Source organism: Ailuropoda melanoleuca, chromosome 1 (genome assembly GCF_002007445.2).
Source record: "Ailuropoda melanoleuca isolate Jingjing chromosome 1, ASM200744v2, whole genome shotgun sequence".
NCBI classification, from domain to species: domain Eukaryota; kingdom Metazoa; phylum Chordata; class Mammalia; order Carnivora; family Ursidae; genus Ailuropoda; species Ailuropoda melanoleuca.
This window is the reverse complement of record NC_048218.1, coordinates 62,621,904-62,642,102: the sequence shown is the minus strand read 5'-3', so window position 1 is coordinate 62,642,102 and position 20,199 is coordinate 62,621,904. Positions and strand designations below refer to the sequence as shown.

General features: G+C 47.3%; 1 protein-coding gene across 1 annotated transcript in view; it reads left to right on the top strand.

Annotated features, from left to right (window-relative positions):
* Window positions 1-20,199, top strand: part of FSTL1 (follistatin like 1) — a 52,159-nt gene that overhangs the window by 22,174 nt on the left and 9,786 nt on the right. The window contains exons 3-6 of the mRNA XM_002915252.4: window positions 11,369-11,473; window positions 13,458-13,587; window positions 14,671-14,703; window positions 16,008-16,138. Of these exons, the coding sequence (XP_002915298.1) occupies window positions 11,369-11,473; window positions 13,458-13,587; window positions 14,671-14,703; window positions 16,008-16,138 (399 nt within the window). The remainder of the gene's footprint in view (window positions 1-11,368; window positions 11,474-13,457; window positions 13,588-14,670; window positions 14,704-16,007; window positions 16,139-20,199) is intronic.

Below are 20,199 nucleotides of genomic sequence, written 5' to 3'. Positions count from 1 at the left end.
GGGGTAGGATAAGGTAATGGCAATTTATTCTTTCTCATGTCTAGGCAGACAGACCGTCTTGCCTCCCTTCTACCTCAGGACAATGTAGGAGCAGCATTCCCGAGGAGAGTTAACACAAAACAGCTGCCTTGGGTAATGAGCCCATTTTCACAATTTCTCTTGGCCCCTCTTGCTTATCTTTGTCTCTGCTTCTCCCTTGTATAGGTCACCAAGGTGTCAGGCTGCCCTTTGGCAACCTCCACACTACACTCTGAAGTCCCACCCGATTTTGCCTTCCTGCGAGGTACCCCACATTCCCACATTGCCTCCTCTTCCATCCTTTTCCCATTCTCATTCCCTCAGCAAGTCTGCTAGATTATACATTAATTGTGGATAAAGGAAGTGGCTGAAATCCATTTCCAGCCCCTATTGCTCTCCTATCCACCTCACACACACACACAAACCCCAGGGTCTTTCTGTGGGTCAAAGACAGTATCTCATTAGGGAATTTACAGGCTGAATATTTATGGCCTGGTGGAGAAGGGTGGGGTCTTTAGGCTATTTCCCCCACAAAAAAACCTGACCCTGAAAGGGGGCAGTCCCAGGAGAGGAATTGGCCCAGGGGCTGTCTTTCTCCCCCTGGTCTAGGTCCTTAGGGCAGTGTGGCTCAGTTGCCCTTGGACACTTTCAACAAAGGTTGATGGCCTGGCATAACGTACTCTGCTTGGACCTACAAAAGACTTTAGAACATAAGTCTTGTCCTCTAGGAACTTACAGTTCAGCTGGGAAGACAATGTCTGCATAATCAATTAGATTTTTAAAAAGTGATCAAATGAGTTTGTACAGAGAAGAATGAAAGTTTAGAGATGGAAGGAGGAGCTCATACCACTCAAGAGGAAAAGGTCACCAAGGATGGAGTTGTGTAACTTGAGCTGAGCCTTGAAGGACTGGAAGGATTTGTGTAATTCAGACAATAAATCAGACTTCCCAGATGGTGACATTATTTTTTTAGCTGGTCTTGTGGGACATTCTCTGCCCATTTGAAGGTTAAAGAAGCATCTAACAATGCTTCACGGTGCTGACATTTTCAAAGGGTAATGAGTTTTCATTTCAAAACGTGGGACCTCAGGAGCCCTGTACCCTTTATTTTAGTCTGCTGCAGTTACCTGCTCTACTCACAGATTCCTCCTGAAGCTCCCTGTAGCTAGAGGACCTTAGAAGTGAGGCTTCCTGGAGGTGAGGAGGTCAATGATCTTGAGGCCTAATAAACAATGAAATCACCCAGGAGACAAGAAGAGACTGAGTCACTGCCGAAGACCTTGTTAAATGTGGCCAAGCAGATGTCAGTAGATGACAGTGTCAGGCATCTGAATGAGTCATGTGAACCACCTTGGGGAACAGTGGGTTAACTTTCAGTTTTAGGGGGAGCCATATGCAAATTGGGTTCATGGAAAGGAGCTGCAGATGTGGGAACTATTCTCCAGCTTGGGGAAGGTACCCATGTTCTCTGCACACTGGATTTCTTCCCTAGGATGTGATATCAGGAACTGCCCAGTCTACCTAAATTCAGTAGAGCCCAGGGCAAAAGGGGTGGAGAGAACTTGTAGCTCTTAGCCTATATCCATCTCTTAGGCCTTCCACCAAAGCAGGAATAAATCCTACATTCCACTCAAAAGTTCAAAGAATGTGAATTGTGTTTGGTTCAGTGCTTGGGGAAGCTTGGGGAGGTGGAGGGCTGGCTGGGGATGGAGTGCTGGGAACGTGTGGGGATGTGTGGGGATTGGTCTGCTGTGGCTGGCACTACAGTGGACACTTCCAAAATGTTCTCTCTGAGCTCTCCCGTAGTTTCCCTAGAGCTCTCTCCCCACCCCCTTAGTGGAGGGTACTGGGATTTAGGTGTGTGGGTATTTCTTTTTTTTTAACTTTTAATCAACCATTTGCCTTGAACTACATGTGGAAATAATTAGAGCATGGATGCTGAGTATGAGCCCTGGCAGTCCCAGACATACTTCAGTGACAGGTTCTTGGCAGGAATGAAGAATTGTGAATCTCGTGAATTTCCTTTAGCCATTCTCTCCCTTTTCATCTTGCAAGGCAAATACAAATAGAATAAAAATGTCATTAATGGCATTCAAAGGGAGTAGAGGGTTCCAACCATTCAACCAAGAGTGAAATCAGGCCACTCAACTGGGTTCCCATTACTCTCCTCTGATTTCCTCTGTCATGACCCAGGAGACAATGAAAAGGCATTGCTTATGGAAATTCTTTGACTACAAAAGCCAACTTTAATTCTACCACCGAAACCCAGCAAAAACCCTGAAACACTCACGGGAGGCTCTATACATTACCAGTCTCTAGTTTGGGCATCTAGGTTAACTTCCTTGGGAAATTAAAGTTTGATACTCAAGAACATCTGAAATGGCAAATGTCTTGCTTTCTAGTTAATCTTCACAGTTTAAGGGACTTTGGCATCATTTACAATTTTTTCCTTTTATAGATGGGGAAACTGAGGCCCAGAGAAGTCAGCCACCTTGCTCTAAGTCACACAGTGTTGAAGGCAGAGAGAGATATGTCCAGGGCCTCTCTCCAGGTTCCTGTATCAGTTCTCCTTACATAGGACCTCACCGCCTCTGTCTGGTCTGGCTTCTGGTTCAGGTTTTGACAGAGGTTTAAAAGTTTTGGGGGGTTTTTTTGTGTGTTTTTTTGTTTGTTTTTGCTGTTTCATCCCAACATTTGCCAAATCATTTCTCATACAATGGCATTCATCACCCATTTCTTGGAGCTCTCTAGACGTCCTGATTTTGCTCCGTTTTCTCAGTGTGCCTGCTCTGCTTTCTTGTCTGCTTTGCCTTCAGAGTCCTTGTAACGGTTGTGCAGGCTGTTCACTGCATGAGGAGGTGGAAGGGGCTGAAATCCAGCCTGCGCTGCCTCCTGAGCCCTGTAACCTGGCCCGGGGTCACATCTGCCTAGAGGAGAATGCACCTTTTCTGGCTTGCAGAAAGCCCCAGGTGGGCTGCAGGCAGCCTCTTCTTCCTGCTCCTTGGCCACCCTCAGCCCTCCATTCCCAGCCTTTCTTCCTGAGCTCGTTCATCCCCTTGGCCCCATTTCTCACTCCTACATGGATCATGTCCAGATGCGCTTCTCTAGTCCCTTTATTTTCAGCTGTCAGTGGGATGTTGTACTGTCCCCTTAGACTTAAGTCCATAACTGACTCATCATCACCGACTCCTCCCCCACTCGGCCTCTGCCTGGTCTCTGACTTGGAAGACACACTGCCAACCTTCAGGCTCTCAAAGCCAAGGATCTTGGCAGTTCTCTGGATTCTCACTTTCCCCTCTTCTATCTGGTTTGTTGCCAAATCTCGTTCTTTAGAATTTTCTCCTGAATTCCCTCCTTTCTCTGTATCCATGCCACCACCATACATGAGACTTTCATCATCCCAGGCACTTTCTACCCAGTTTCCTTGTGCCCCCAGTTCCGTCTCACCCACTGATCTTAAGACCCTCCTGCTCAAAAACCTAGTTTTTCCATCCAGATCCTACCATTTTTTAGGGCTCAGCTCACGTCCCCTCTCATCCATGAAGCCCATCTGCTGGCGTCAGCAGCCCCCTTCACTCAGGACTGCACTGATCTGGTTTGTGAGTTTCTTCACCCCAACGAGGTTAAAAATTCCTGAGAAGGTAGAGGCCACATCCTGCCCTCCTTCCGGGTTTATCACATGGAGCTTGCATCACACCAGTCACAGGCTGTTATCATTCATTGGTTTTTTAATAGGCATTTATCAAATATGCTCCCTAGTGGATTTTAATTACGTGCCCTGGCCTTTACTGAAGAAGACTGTAGGACTATCCATGGCCCAACATTGTCCTTTATAGCGGACAAGTCTTAGGCAGATGGTGGGAGAATGGAAAATGAATACCGTGATCAAACCCAACAGACTAATTCTGGGCAAAAAGTGGTTTGGCTTAAAAGGTCCCACCAAGGAATTCTAAAGAAACTGAAGGGTACAATTGTACAGCTGGAGGCCTTACGAAAAGCACTTCTTAGGAAGACAGACAGGATATCTTAGAAACTCCCAGGATCACTCTGAGAACTGTAGATAGATACTGGGGAGCCTGGTAGACACTGTCAGTCAGAGTGGAGTCACTGGATGTGCCTAAGTTGGGGAGACAGCATGGCACTCCACGGGGCCATTCCAGTGCATTACTGTGACCTATGCTTTGAGGGCATGAGAGCAGAAGCACCCTCCTGGGGTGCTGGAGTCAGAGCCTCCTCACTGCCAACAGGGGCGACTCCTCAGACCCCATAGACCCGTGTGCAATTTTTCTCAGTCCTGGGTGAAAGGGCCTAACATATTTCCAACTCTGTGTGTACGAAATGCTGTTATTCTACTATGACTAGACAAGGCCCTCACAGAAAACTGAACTTAGCATTATATAGAAACCAAGCACCTAGTCTGCCATGCTGGGGCTGGGCCACCTCAAGAAAGACCTAAGTACATGGAGTGGGAGGCATCCCAGAGATGGTGAATGTGCAGCTGGGAAAGTGAGGGGGCTTCCCTATGAAGGTGGCAGTTCAGATCCTCCAGTCTGACAAGGCAAACACAGAGAATGTGACAGAATCCATAAGACAATGGTTAAGGTAAACAGCCTTGTCCCATTTCCAATTTGAAAGTAGTGATTTCTAGACACACAATACATTATCATGTAAAGAGAAGAAAATGTCAGGAACATCTTATCCCATAAGCTGTGATAGAAGCTAAACATAGAAATTAATACAAAAGGGACACCTGGGTGGCTCCGTCGGTTAAGCATCTGCCTTCGGCTCAGGTCATGATCCCAGGGTCTTGGGATCGAGTCCCACACCAGGCTCAATGCTCATGAGGGAGTCTTCTTCTTCCTCTGCCTGCTTCTCACCCTGCTTGTGCTTTCTCTCTCTCTCTCTGTCAAGTAAATAAATAAAATCTTTTTAAAAAAGAAATTAATACAAAGGAGAATTAGGTAGTTCTTCAATGACAGGTCCATAATAGATTTTTGATTTTTTTATCTTAAAGCTAATCCTTTTGGGGTGATGCATCCCTTATTTTGATGTCATGAAGGCCAGCCACATCTTCCCCCAAACATCCTGAGAGCTACTGTCACTGGCCACTGACATTGGCACTAACTTGAATCTCCCCCCCCAACCCCTGCTGGTGAAATTTAATGTAAAAAACATTTATTGAGGATTTTCTCAGGCAGGACGTTCTGGTGGGTGTATCAGTAGCCAAAATGTGCAGGCACTTGGAGTTCACTTGAGATAAGCTGTACATGGATAAAATATTAAAGAGACTGAAGGCCCCAAAGCCTTCTTGTTTATGAAGAAAATAATAGGGTAGGTGGAGAGTCAGATTTATTGTGAGCTAATTAAGCTTGAGTTTCAGACCTTACTCACAAGGCCCTGAGCCCAGTGTCGCAGTCATAATCATGTATTCTTTTTCTCAGGGAGGGCCCCTCAAATTGTTGAAGCTTCAGGATCCATCGAACCTGGATCTGGCCCTGGTGTGTTCACCTTGAGCAGAGGGACGGTTTGCGAGCACATCTAGGGAGGTGCACTGTCCCTGCCGATGCAGAGGCTTCAGAACAGCTGCTAGAAATCGCTTTCCACCTCTTTCCTTAGCGGATGTGGGATGCAGCAAGATACTCCTTTTCAGAGCAAAAGAATCAGAGAGACTTGAACAAGGTCACATGGTGCTCCAGTTAGATTTCAAGGTCCTAAAGAGGTTTGGCTTTCTCAGGCCTGTGCTGCTGGGTTCCATTCCAGAACGCTGCCTGAGAGCAGCCGGAGTCCCACCCTAGGCCCCACCCAGGCCTCCTCTCCCCAGCTCTGTGAATTCCTTTGTCCCAAGCTCCATGGTGCTCAGCCACATATCTGAGGGGCCCTGGTGTTCCTGTGAAGTTTCCATGACTAATTCTGGCAAAGCAAGGAGAGCCTTTCTCACGTCAACAAAGCCGCTCTGTCACAAAATAGTGGCCAGTGGAGCCAAAATTCCACCTTGGCATTAAGTAGGACTATTTTTTTTTTTTTTTTCAAAAAGAAAGTTGGAAAAGGAGGAAAAGGATGGGGGGTGCAGAGCTGACCCAGTTCACTTTAGAGAAATGATGATATATTAAGCTGACAGTTTTATGGTTTTGCTTGCAAGCTGCCTCCCCTGCCAAAGCACACTGTTCTTCCAGAAATTGTTTTACTTCAGAAGACTTTTTTTTAAACATTCAAAGTGTAGTTTGTGTTCAGACTTAATGCTTGTCGGCCCAGAGATCCCGACACACCATCACCTCTTCTGGTGGTTTTACAAATAACTTGCTTCTCACTTTGTTTGCGAAGGATCTTTTTTTAATTGCAAAACTAATTTATTTTTTTAGATCTTTGATCCACAGCAGCACCTTTTCTAGCTTTGATTTGTAATGAGGCAAAGTGGTTTGTGGAAAGAGGGTTGGAATTAAAGTCTGGAGACCTTAGGCCCAGACCCAGCTCTGCAACTGTGAGTCCTTGGACCAGTCACATGTAGCCGTGAGCCTCAGTTTCTTCTTCATCATTGGATGTTAAGTCTGGAAGTGCCTTAGAGCTGACCCCTGCCTGCCTATCCTAAAGGGTTTTGAGAATTAAAAGTGATAGTGGAAATTACAGACTATTTGAAATTGCTGTACTAGTATAAAGTATTATTATTGTCAGGCTGACAGTTGCTCAGGGAGAAAGTGTTTCCTCTAGTAAAAGTTAGCTATGTTCCCAGTCAGTCTTTTACCATGGGGAGTTGGCATTGTGAAGTTTAACCATGAGACCAAAGCCCCAGAGCATGGCTTGCAATGCTTAATGAAAACAACATAGAAGCCTGTCAGGGAGACGATGGAGAAAGTCAAAGCTAGAACCCCAGTGTTTCTCCATTGGAAGCAAGTATTTTGTTGACTTTTATCAACATATCTGTCCACACTTCCAGAACAACGCCCCCCCAACCCCATTCAGTCAATCACATTTTCACAGGTACTCTCAGACTTAGGGGTTTGTAAACCTATGACCTCCCACTCCTAGAGCAAATTCATAAGCCAGTGTGATTATCTACTCCTAATTGAAATTCTCCTATAGGCCTGGGACCTAATTCCTAGAAGAACTGCATTGTGCTGTGTGGCCTCTCCCTGTGCCAGCCCTTGTAGCTGTCCCCTCTGCCTGCAGCTCCCTCCCTTGACTGTTCCTTGTAAGGGAATATTGAGGCTCTGGAGTCAGGCTGACCTGTCTTCCAGTCCTGACTCAGCTTCCCCTCATTATGTGGCCGCTGTATGTCACAGAGCTCTTCTGACTCTTAAGTTCCTCCCCATCTGTTAGATGGGACTAAAAATATGGAAACTTGTACAGACACTGTGGGGGCAGAGATAGCTGTGAAGAGCCTCACTCAGTTGTAGGTGCTCTCATTAATATTAGCATTGGACCCTAGGCCCTTGTCACCCCCACTAGATCACGACCTTCCACGTGTCAGGTTCCCCTGGCTCCAGCCTCTCTCCATCCCAGCTGCCCTGCACTTTGAGTCAGAATTTCTGAGGTGGAAGGGATACCTTCCATGTCACCTGCTGCCTTGCCTCTTTTCTGCCTCACTTACCACACCCCTCCCCAAAAGGCAGCCATTGATTGCCCTGTCCCGGGAGCATGTTTATGCCCTATACATCTCCTCTCAAGATGTTCTCCTCCACTCACCAGAGGGGTAAGATCACCTACCATGCTAAAGAACTTTCTAGGAGCCTCAGGGGTGCTCCTGACATCCCTTCCCCCCCCCCAAGATAGGGCTTGGAGAAGGGCTTTCCATGGTACAAAGAGGCCACCTCTAAGTAGAAAATTTTCATTGTTGTTTCTGCATGAAAGCACGCCTGTGAATGGGAAGAACTGGGGAGGATGGAGGGCTTCAGGTAGAACATTCTTTCCCAAGTAGGCAAAAATCCCGTTCTTTGTACCTGCTGCGGGTGGCTGTAGGGTGCTCACCCCGCCCTGCTCTCCCACCTCCTGCCCCTCCACTCCCGGGCTGGGAGGGTGGAGCCACGAGCCAGGGCTGCAGCTCTGCATTGCGGCGTCGTTCTGCAAGACAAAGAGGGAGATTGCCACCTATTGACAGATGTGCCACCTGCAAAGAGGAACGCTTGTGTGACTAGCGCGGCCCCCCTTTCTCTCTGGTCTTAAAGGGGAAAGGAGGCGGGTTGTCAGCCCTTGGTTTTTTCCATTCAATCAGTCCTCCCGCTCTCAGTATAATCTTTTCAGGGTAAGGGAGGCTGGGTGGGGACATGACAACCGAGGTGGGCACAGCACTTAGTGGGGAAATTGTCTAAGAGGCAGTAACCACAGCAGCTCTCAACTCTATGGCAGGCACCCTGCTGCGGGCAGTGCATCTCCTATAGGGCTCACACACCCCTCGCGGGGATGAGTGGTCCCATTTCACACATGAGGAAACTGAGGTTTAAAGAAAGTACCTTGCCCATCACCATGGCAAGTAAGGAGCAGAGGTGGGATGTGGGAATTCAAATCTAGCTCTGACGCACTTGTAAGCGCTTTCTCACATTGGCTAATTATGCAAATCACATCTCTATCATAATCTCCCTAACCTTTAATTTTCTGGCTATGAAAGTAAATCAAATATAAAGGAACTGCTTTCCCTTTGGTTGGGTGGGATCTTAGCTCTGTCATGTTCTAGTTATTTAACCTCTAAGGCTCAGTTCGCTCATCTATGAAATAGGGAACGTTATGATGTCTAACTCATGGTGTTATCCCAGGGCTTAAGTGAGACAACGTATAATCCAAATCACTTAGCAGAGTGCCGGATTTTATAAATGGGAACTTACCCATCTGTTGTCTGAAGATCCAGGTTGGAATCCTAGCTCCTCTCAGTTTTAGCTTTGGGACATTTGGGCAAGTCACTTGACCTTTCTGATCTTCAGTTCCCTCTCCTGTAAAATGAGGTTAATTATACACATGTCCTTGCAGGGTTTTTCATACAGTGAGATGAAATCGTATGTGTGGAAACATTTTGTAAATTTGAGCTGGACTGTTCAAATATGAGGCTTTATTTTTACATGAAGAGTGTCTATTTCTTCAAATGATTTTGGAGAACTATTTCTGAAAAAATGACTTGGGTTGAATTCAACCTGGAAGTAAAAGCTTGCTTTTTTAATATTCACTGAACACAGCAACAGAAGGTGAAAGAAGCTCTATGCGTGCCACACACTGTTCTGCAGGAAGCTCCACTTGCTTTTCAGCTTATGATGCCCTTCCACATACACTGTTTCATCTTCACAAGGCAGGGCTGGTATTTACCCCTATTTGACAGATGAGGAAACTGAGGTTCAAGGAACTAAAGTGGCTAGTTACAGACTCACAGCCAAGTGGTAAAAGGTCTGCCCCGGGAGCTGTGCGCTGTGTCTTTTGAGTGTAGGCAGTGTCAGGGCATGCCTTTTTATGCATTTATTTGTCTGTGTCTCTTGGCTAGAATGTTGTTTCATGAAGGACAGAGGAGAAGGTGGTCTAATCTGAGATTTTTTACACTGGTCAGCAATAGCTTTTTCCTCTTCCTTTTTAGAGCTGCTTTCCCTTCCCAGGCACAGTGAGGAGGGCCCTGACTGGAGAATATGCTCGATTTTATCTCCACTCCTGGTTTAGGAAACAACAGCTCTCTAGTCGCCCCAGCATTCTGGGGATTACTTCCTTTTTTCTTCCCTGCTTGCCAGTTTATTGCATTCGCCTTAGCAACATCCAAAAAAGAATGGGTTTAGCAACAGCCTATGAACCAATGAAATGTGAGCATGGCGAGAGTGTCTGGACCAATGGGATCCCTGCATGACAGGCAAGATGGCTGAGGCAAGACAATAATAACGCGGAGTTTGCAAAGCAGCCTCCAGGTGGCAGCAGACCAGCTGTATTGGGCACAGCCCTCAGCTCTCAATATCTACGTCGTTTTTTGTTTTCTTTGACCTCTTCTTACATATGAAATATTTACCGACTACGAGAATTTTAGTATTACAAGCTATGTGGGTGTGAGTTGTCTGCATGACATGGTAGACGTGGTCTGAGGGGTGGAATCTGCGGTTCCCCCTCTGCCTTTACTGACCTCAGCACAACTCCTGCCATCTTTGTTGGTTTTGTGACAGTCAGGGCTACCCCAGTGGGCGGGGGCCTGGATGCCTGTGGTGACTGCCTGCTCAGCAGTCAGACAGAGGCTGGAGGACTCACATTCTCCTTTGTTCAGCCACCACTGCTGCTGGCCTGCGTGAACAAATGAGGTGGGGCTGCTTTTTAGCCACCAATTAATGTGAGGGGGCAATGTGTCACCGACCGAGAGATTAGTGCCCACAGACACTCTCATTTTCAGTGGCATAGGCTGGGACCATTCCCTGCCTGTAGGTTCTGCTGTGCACGTCTGAACAGGAATGTCTGACCACAAGTAGTTTGAGGATAATTCTGCTGTCTGTTGGGTGGTTTGGCTCTCTTGGTCTTGAAGCCAGAGGCAGATGTGGACAGGGGCTGAATAAGACCATATGGAATAATAGCAAATCCACTTTCCCGGTGGTTTAGCTATTCTTCTTTGGCCTTTTGAAATATATTACCTTGCACACGACTCAGGGGGATTTTGGTCCTTCAGATAGCCATATTTCTCTCACATGTCTCTGTGTCTGTCTGGCTTACTCTTCTCATCCTCTAGGAATTAGTTAAGGCATCCTATCTTCAGAAAGCCTCATTTAATGCTCGCCCTCCTTCTCCCCTCCGGCTCCATGTTGCTTGCTAAATCTCTATTTGGGAGCTTCCTCAGAGAGTCATGGAGCTTCTTGAGGACAGAGACTGCCTTTATAGCTCTTTACTGTAGTGTTGACATACAAGGGGTGTTGAGTAGCCATTTTTAAAGGAAAGGAAGCACATAAGAAACAGTCTCTTGCTCTTTAAGAAACAGTCTAAGGGGGGCACCTGGGTGGCACAGCGGTTGAGCGTCTGCCTTCGGCTCAGGGCGTGATCCCGGCGTTATGGGATTGAGCCCCACGTCAGGCTCCTCTGCTCTGAGCCTGCTTCTTCCTCTCCCTCTCCCCCTGCTTGTGTTCCCTCTCTCGCTGGCTGTCTCTATCTCTGTCGAATAAATAATTAAAAAAAAAATCTTAAAAAAAAAAAAAAGAAAGAAACAGTCTAAGGGACTCCGAGATAGCCAGGCCTGGGCTGGAGCCAGCAAGTCCAGGGTGGCTCCTGGGGACGGCTTCTAGCTGTTCAGGACCCTTCCACCACCATGAGCTGCAACTCCAGACCAAGACCTGAGTCTGGAAAGTAACTGCCGCCATTGGCTTATGCTGTGACAGGCTCATCTCCGTGACTTGGTTTCCTTTATGATTTTGTGTTTTAGGAAGAACTAAAGAGCAAATCAAAGATCTGCGCCAATGTGTTTTGTGGAGCCGGCCGGGAATGTGCAGTCACAGAGAAGGGAGAGCCCACCTGCCTCTGCATTGAGGTAAGTCCTGAGGTCAGAAGCTAGAGGACAGTAACCAAGGCCAAATGGCTGCCTTGCTGGCACGGCTAGTCAGCAAGGCAGGGCCAACAATTATATCATCATCTGTATAAAAGCATACCTTGTCTCTCTGAAGGACAAGGGATTTTCATCCCAGAAGTTAAAAACCAGATGTGAATGCAGGGATATTCTTTCTTTTTTTAAAAAATGTTTAGTTTTATAAGATTTTTAAGTCAAAATTTTAATAATGTTTATATATAAGTCAAATAATACAGACATTTGTATAAACCTAAAATTAATAATCTTCCCTCAAATCTGACTAGTTTGAGATGATCAGTGTTAATGGTTTGATATATCTTATTACACTTGTTTTTCTGTTACTATAAATGTATACGGTTCCCCCCATTTTATAAAAAAATGGGATCATAATAAATATTTTGTAATAACATCATATTTATGTAATAATTTTCCCGTAGGTGGACATTTAGGTTGTTTCCTGAGTTGTTTACCACTACAAATAATAACATCCTTGTGCAAGTATCCTTATGTGCTGCAGCCTGTACGTCTGCAGGATTGATTCCCACTAGGGCTCGCCAAGCCAAAGGACATGCACGCTTTTAGAACACTACTAGAAGAAACAAAGTTTTTTTTAGAGGGTTTTGTTTGTTTTAAATGAGGTTTAAAAAGCAATGTGAGCTTTTGAGAAATACTTCTTTTGTAAGCAGGATTCTGACAAGTTCTCACCCTTCAGACAAAGATAAATACCTTTCTTCTCCTTTCTGTCAAACCAACACAAGCCTAGAAATATATTTGCCTTTCTGCAAATAAATACACCTAATTTAGTCCCCAGATGAAGATCTGATCCATTGTTTCAGAAAGGAAGTCCCCTGACTTAGAAATGTGAAAACCAGATCCATTGGGAGCCCTAGGAGGCCCTCCCCAGATGTGTAGCTGGCCACTGTGTGGTGACGTGAGCATCTAGTCACACCTTGACCTCATATATTTGTGTGATCTCGAGGAAGTTAGTTGCCACTGGATGCTGCGGAGACAAGAAATCATGTTTGCCCAGCATGTAGATCATTTAGGAAGAATTCAATAATAAATATTGGTTAAATAAAATTTGTCCTCCCAGACTTTGGTATTTTCATCTAAAATCAGAGAGGTGGGGCTGCCTTCCAGCTCCAGCATTCTGTGTTTCTTCTTACTGCATCTGCTCTTTCTTGCTTTGGTGCCTTCATCGGGGCTGAGCTGAACTTGCTTCCCCCTTACCACCTTTCAAAAACCACAAAAGTCTAAAGAAACTGAGCTTGCCTGTGACCATGGCCCTTTAAATAGCCAACGTAGACCCAAGTTGCCAAGTGAACTTTAGTCCATTTCCCTGTCCATAATGATTCTTTGCAGTACTTCACAAAGACCCGGCGGCCCCAGCCCTGCCTCACAACAGCCCTTGCAAGAATGGCCCCAAAATACTACACAAAGAGAGAGAGCAAAGACCCTTCTAGTTAAACCCCAGAAGAACTGAAGAATTGCGGTGTGTGAGTGTGTGTGCGCTCACACACATATCTATGCACCTGCCTGTGAGTCTCCACATTCCCCGCTCTCAGCTCTGGCTCTCGTGTCATAGAATGTCAGCATTTGAAGGGATCTGAGATTATGCAAAGACATCGAGTGACTTTCTCCAAAGTGATAGAGCATCCAGATTCCTGACTTCTAATAAAATGCCCTTCCTGCTGATTTGATAGGGTCAGGGTGGTCTATTCCTTCACTGAGTAGAAGAGATGACCCTGATCCGGGATCAGCAGAGAGGGCCATGCAGGGCTGCAAAATGACGGGGTGCCTCCAATGTTGAGTGGGGTAGAGTCACTGATGCCAGAGCTGAGGCTCCCTGCCAGGGTGTCCCCACAAGCTGCACGTGTGCGTGTGTGCATGCACGTATGCGTGCATTGGCACCCCGACTCCACAGACCTCCTGCTTGGGTCTGTTTCAGCAATGCAAACCTCACAAGAGGCCTGTGTGCGGCAGCAACGGCAAGACCTACCTCAACCACTGTGAGCTGCATCGAGACGCCTGCCTCACTGGATCCAAAATCCAGGTTGATTACGACGGACACTGCAAAGGTAAGGACCACTGTTACCACCATCTCCCAGCTCCAACCAGAGGAGCCAGGGGACACAGCAGTGTGGCCTGGCTTCCCACAGCCCTTTCCACTGGGCCACAACACCCAAAGCCACAGAGACCACCGAGCTACTTGGAGATGCATCCTCTTGGCGCTCATGAGCCTACTGGCTTTGCCCTGGATACTGGCTTTGCCCAGGCCTGTGCTCAGGTTTCCGGCATCAACCTCCCAGGGGAGCTTGCAGTACTGTCTGTAGTGGATGGGGAACCACATGAATAATCAACAATAATAAAGAAGTATTTAAATGACCTCTATGCCTTTTTAAAAAGCAGGTGAATTTCACTTTTTATTTTATTTATTTTTTAAAGATTTATTTATTTATTTTAGAGAGAAAGTGCGGTGGGGAGGGGCAAAGGGAGAGGGAGAGAGAGAATCTCAAGCGGATTCCACGCTGAGCACAGAGCCTGATGTGGGGCTCGATCTCATGACTGAGATCATGACCTGAGCCAAAACCAAGAGTCGGATGCTTAACCGACTGAGCCACCCAGGCGCCCTGAATTTTACTTTTTAAATTTAGGCACCTCTCAGCCCTGGTATACATATTTCCTCTATTTTGCACTCAAACCATTGCCATTAGGATAAGAAGGAAGGGGTCCCAAGCTCATTGCTAATTAGACACCAGCTCCCTGCCAAGCCACAGCCCCACTCAGCCCATCCCAGCTTTGAACTGTCCCGGTGAAACAAGAAACTGTTTCCCACATTTGGGTCTCCACTCCATTTCCCTCTCTGTAATGGTTCCATGTGAATTCTCAAAGTCCCAGCAACCCATCCCCACCCCTCAACATAACAGGAGGAGGTATGAGACCAGGAGGGCAACTCAGTGGCCCAAAAAATGTCAAAGCAGGGAAGAAAAGATCCCAAACTTAAGCCCTAGAAGAAGGAAAGGAGACAGGGACCCAGGACAAAATGATGAGAAGGGTGTAAGTGGCCCCCTTAACGTGGGATGATTTTTAATCCAAACAGTACACAGAAATGGTTTTTGGTCTTCACTTGGCCTTATGCATTTTTTCCTTTTGTCTTGCAGAGAAGAAACCCATAAGTCCATCAGCCAGCCCAGGTGAGAGCCTGCTTTTTCTCTAGGGTGCCTGTTAGGGAAGAAATTCTTTTTTTGAGGGAATTTTGTGTTTCACATTTCCTGCTGAAGCTCACAAGATCTGTGTGTCAGAACTTGTGACCCAGAACAGGTCACTCCTCAACACAGCTCAGAAAAGCTGCAAAACTGCATTGTTTTGTGTGTGTGCTTGCCATTTAAAGCAGCTGGTTGGGCCAGAATGTTGGCTGTGTTTTCCATTTTGCTGAGTAGTGATTGCCTTAAAAGGACAGGAAAGCCACTGAATCTTTCCTTCGATGCTCTGTAAGATAGGCTGATGTCACAGGACTAGCAGAATCAGAAGGCACAACCTCTTTGGAAAGGAGATAATTGGAAATGCCAGTAGGACTTTCTCCATGGTTTTCTATGAATTGAAATTAAAATTTCATCATTATAGTTACAGAACCTTTAGCATATGCTTTTCCTTAGATCTTTACAAAAGTCTTGTGAGGTGGACCTTATTGTAATGACCTCATGGTTGAGGAAATTGAGGCTCAGAGAGGTTAAGTGAATTTCCCTGAATTACACAGCTTGGAAGAGGCAGCCCAGATTTCCATTCCCCTGGCTCAGGGCCCTAAGCACATTCCAGTGTGTGTTGTCTTCCAGGAATTTCCTCTTGCCAAAGCACTCTCCCTTCCCTGTCCCCCATCTACTTAACTCTCAGTCCCACCTGTTCTTGCCATGTGGCTTGCAACAGCTGTCCAGAGCAGGGTTTCAGCATGGCCTTTTCTTGACCTTGTTTTCTGTGGTTTAGAACAAAGGATAATGCAGACAGTGTAAAATTTTAAGTTTTGATAGACCCAGTTGATAAGAGGAAAAAGCTATAGAGAGAGAATTTAAAATCTGGTGGCATGAAAAATTATAATGTGCTCCTTCATTCACTTATCATTTCAGCTCATCTTTGAGCCAAGAACGCTGTTTATTGATTGATTGATTTCCCCCCCTCAGCTTCCTGAAGTTAATGAAAATGTCCTTTATTGTTCTGCCAATATTTTTCTCACCTAAGCAACGTAGTCTCTCTGTTTCAATATTCTCAATTCTTATAAGTTTTTTAGAAACATAAGCTTGAATCCTGGTTAAGACACTTTCCAGTTGTCTACCCTGGGTTGACTCTTATAAAATGTGTTTGATAGTTTTGTGTCCCTGGAGTGCTGTGAAAAGTCAATGAGATGTCGCATGCCGAGCCCCAGGCATTGAACCTCCGCTCTAGTGGGTGCTGGGTGACACTGGGGTCCTCATCGCTCAGCTGACCTCCTTCCCCTTTCCTGCAGTCGTTTGCTATCAGTCCAACCGCGATGAGCTCCGGCGTCGCATCATCCAGTGGCTGGAAGCAGAGATTATTCCCGATGGCTGGTTCTCTAAAGGCAGCAACTACAGTGAAATCCTAGACAAGTACTTTAAGGTAATGCAGAGTTGGGGTCAAAGACTCTTCAGCCCCAGACAAAGGGAGACTTCCTCTCCCATTGCCTGATCACATCTTCCCATCATTCCCTGAAGCTATGACAGTTGCTTTCTGACCAGCCTGATCAGTGGGATTCCAGCAAGAGAGCCTTTGGGATCTAAAGCACATGTATATGGCCAGGCTCTATCCCCCTACCCTGTGTGTCTCCCCCCACCCTCTACCTCATAAAGCTGGCTGTTGAGACAGAACACCTTCCGATCGCACCCAGACCCAGGCATTTCCCACCCAATTTGACATTTCTCTAAGACATTAACTTGCTCATCCCCGGCCTGTAGAGCTCCTCATCTTCGGAGAGGAGTCCACACACTGGCATTCCATGGCTCCAAGATTCTTCATGAACCTAGATATTGCTTGTCCCATCACTTAGTTCAAGAGACAGGTTGTTCCAACTGGGGACAGGAGAGATGCTGCTTTGAAAAAGTCGGAAATAGTTGTTAGCAATGAGTAGGGCTCCCGTGGCATGCGGATTTCTCAGAGAGCTTGAGACACTCTTAGAAGAAGCAGTTAAGGGCACTCTTCCGGCTGAGAGACAGGAACACAGACACACACATATGTACGTCACACCCAGAGATAAAAATACCACAAGCAGAAGCATGCACAAGCACACACACATCCCACATACAGAGGTGCACACCCCACGTACAGACACAGCCTCCTAACAGACACACGTTCAGATACCCACACTGCCACATAAGCCAGAAGCCCCTGTTACATACAGACACACATCTCTAGCTAGACGCCCTCAGGTGCTCGTCCACAGACGGACATGTTCTCTCGTGCCTCCAGGGCCTGCTCTCCCAGGCTGTAGCCAGCCTGGACTCAGAAGCAGCCCCAGACACACGAGGGATTTCTTGGCAGTTCTGTGGCCACCACATGCCAAAACCAGCCTCATCTGTGATTCCTCTTCCTAACTGACTTTATGAACCTCACGGATGGAGAAATACTGGATGGGGTATTTGGTCATTTAGGACGTCACTTGTGTCCCTGTCTTTAGCGAGTTGTCTCTCCTGTGGCAGAAAGTACGTCTCTCTGGGTTCCAAGCATTTGAGATCATACCTGGCGGAGAAGGCGCAGCCCTTCTCAGTCTTCCTCTGTCTCAATCCCCCGGTGTTACAAAGCCCTTGGGGCAGAGGGTGGTTGCTCATCTCCAGAGAAACACGTTACAGTGCCGAGCCAGGAGAGTCGCACAGGAGCAGAAAGTAACTTGAAGAAAACGGTTTCCAGAAGCTGAGTGAGCAGCACCTGCCAGGTCGTTATGTGCAGGGACTTGGCCATGGCCGCTAAGGCCCAGGAGACCCAGGACACTCTTTCCAAGGGGCCTCTTGGGACCTTATAATCATTCCTAGTGGCCCCTTGGTGGCACCCTGCCTCAGGCGTCAATGGCATCTGCTATTAATTTGATTCCCAAGTACCTGGGCCCCACGCCCCCCTTGACACCTCTCCACCCGCTCTGGCACTAACTCCTCCAATAGGCTCCCTTGAGAAAGTAGCTTCCTCTAGGGCATTCTCACTCCTGACCACGAAAGCTTGATCTTGACTGACACGCACAACGCTTGCTTCTCCCAGACGCTCTGGCAGTGTCCTCTGAGAAAACAGGGGTTTCACGGTCTACTTTTTGATGATTATCGGAGTCCTGTGTGGTGCAGTCGTCAAAGGGAGATTCCTTCCCACTAGGCAAACAGCTGCCTGTTGGTGAGAGATCCGATATCTCACAGAAACTGTTTCTGAACCTGGGACTGCCCTCCAGCCTAGCCGGTATTCCTTATATCAAAATTAGTTAAGAGAAAATGTAATCAGAATTTGGATAAGACCAAAACCAGACTCTCACTTCACCTATTGATTCATTCATGATTTCTCCAGTGAAAGTGTAACAGACCAGTAGAGAGTGCCTGCCATGGCCACGTCGTAAACACACACTCTGGACTCGTGGTGGCAGACCCCTGGTGGCCAGGGCCACAATTGGAGCCAGACTCCTTCCTCCCTTATTCTGTTATCATGTCCCCCATCACCACAGCTGCTGTGTGTGAGTGAGTGCCTGGCCTAGCCCGTCCTCTCCAAACTTGTCAGTGAGCCCCAAACATGGGTTTTGTATCACACGCCTTCCTGCCTTCCTACAATCGTAGAGTTACATAGAAGCAAAGGGTGCTACATCACATATACATAGAGCTGGGAAAGGCAGGCATACAGAGGTACGTCCCTTTTGTCACTGGTTGGCTGAACAGAGGCTGAGTGAATTAGGTTGGTTCATGGTCCAAGATCATGCCCTCCAAGGGAGGCCCCTGGGCAGTCCAGGCTATATCTGGGGCAAGTACCAGACCTCTGTTTTCCTGTGGATTCCACATACAGAGCTGGCCTGGGGAGGCCTGCTTGGTCCCTCCTGAGATGAGTGTGCAGGCTGGCTGGCTGGCTCTCCCCTCAGCTTCAGGCCTAGATTTTGGTCCTACTGAATGTGCGTGTGTGCACTTAGCACTGCCTTTTGGGAGCTTCCTGGGCTGTAGTCGCAGGTTCCTGGTGCCCCCAGGTGCCATGTGGCCCCGGGTCTGCAGCCACGACTACACAGCTCCTCTTCAGTCTCATTCTCTCATCAGGCTGAGATGCTGCTGGGGTCTGTGAGCCTGCTTCTGTCTGTCCAGCACTTGGAACATTTGGATTCAAGAAAGTCCCACACTGCTAACAACGACCCCTGGCCAACCTTATTTCATTTTTCTCCATTAATTAATCAGGCCTTCACGAGGTGAGGGGAGGTTTCCTCAAGGTGGATGTATAGCAACTAGAGAACGTCTGAGACCTGTTGCTAGGAATTGGGACAAGAATGATGAAAAGGCACAAAGCAAGGGCTGGCATGGTTTGTATTATACATACCATGGAAAGATTTACAGCCTTAGAGTAGAACGCATGTGACACATGACAGTCATGGAAGGAGAGTCCCTTCTACCTAGAGACCTGAATAGACTTTTCTTCCAGAAGCCCTTACACCATCTGGGGAGCCATCTTGAAAGTAACATGGGAATGCTGATTATTTCCTAAGGCAGCAGGACGAGGCGGCCTAGGGAAAGAATTTTTCAAAAACATTTTTCCCCCATTGGAACTATTGAGGAGAGCAGCAATACCAACTTAGAATTTGATAAGACCTTGACCTCGACACCCTCCCCCTGCAGTGGGGCCTGAGCATGTTGAAGAGGCCCAAATGGCTATGGTCTAGGTTTAGCATCTTGTCAAAGAGGGGATAATGTCTGAGCTCACTGTACCCTCACCTTGTGCTCATGGGATGTCAGCTGGGTCATGAGGACAGCCTGTGTTCCGTAAGCCAAGGACCTTGCACACGTCTGCAGTGGGGCCCCCAGCCCAGAGTTGGGGGGGGTGCTTTGCACCATCTCTGCCTGCAGGTTATCAGTTCAGGACCTTTGCTGTGACTTCTCACTGATGTGCTTGGTTAGAGGTACCAGTGTGAGTGTTAAGCATGAGAGCAGGCCAGGAAAATCAAGCAGCAAGAAATGGTCCTGTGACTCCCAGAGTGAGCTCTGAGGGTCACCTGCATTGTTGTTCCCAAGCAGCTTGTTAGAAATACACATCCTGGGCTCTGCCACAGATGCTGATTCAGAATGTTGCTGTTATATGTCCACTGAGGTTCGAGAACAGGGTATGGTGGCTGGCCTGAACTCAGATGTTACGTGGAGAATGTCTGCAGGACCATGTCAGGGATGAGGCTGCAGAGCGCCCCCAAGCACCCCAGGCTACTTGGGTAAACACAGGCCTGTGTCCCAGCTGCCCTTCTGAGCAGGGTCTGGGTTTGAAAGGCCCTTGGTGGACTCTGCCCACACATTTTCACTCACTCTCATCTCAGAGGGCAGGTGCCTTCTCAAGTCTTCAAGCCTTTGTTGCTGTAGCTCTGAGGACAGGGCAGGGTTGGAAAATACCAAGAGCAAGATGAACTGAAGATGGGTCAAGCTGAGTGGGAGACAGTTCTACAAAATGTTCCTGAAAAGCTCTTCATCCCCTTT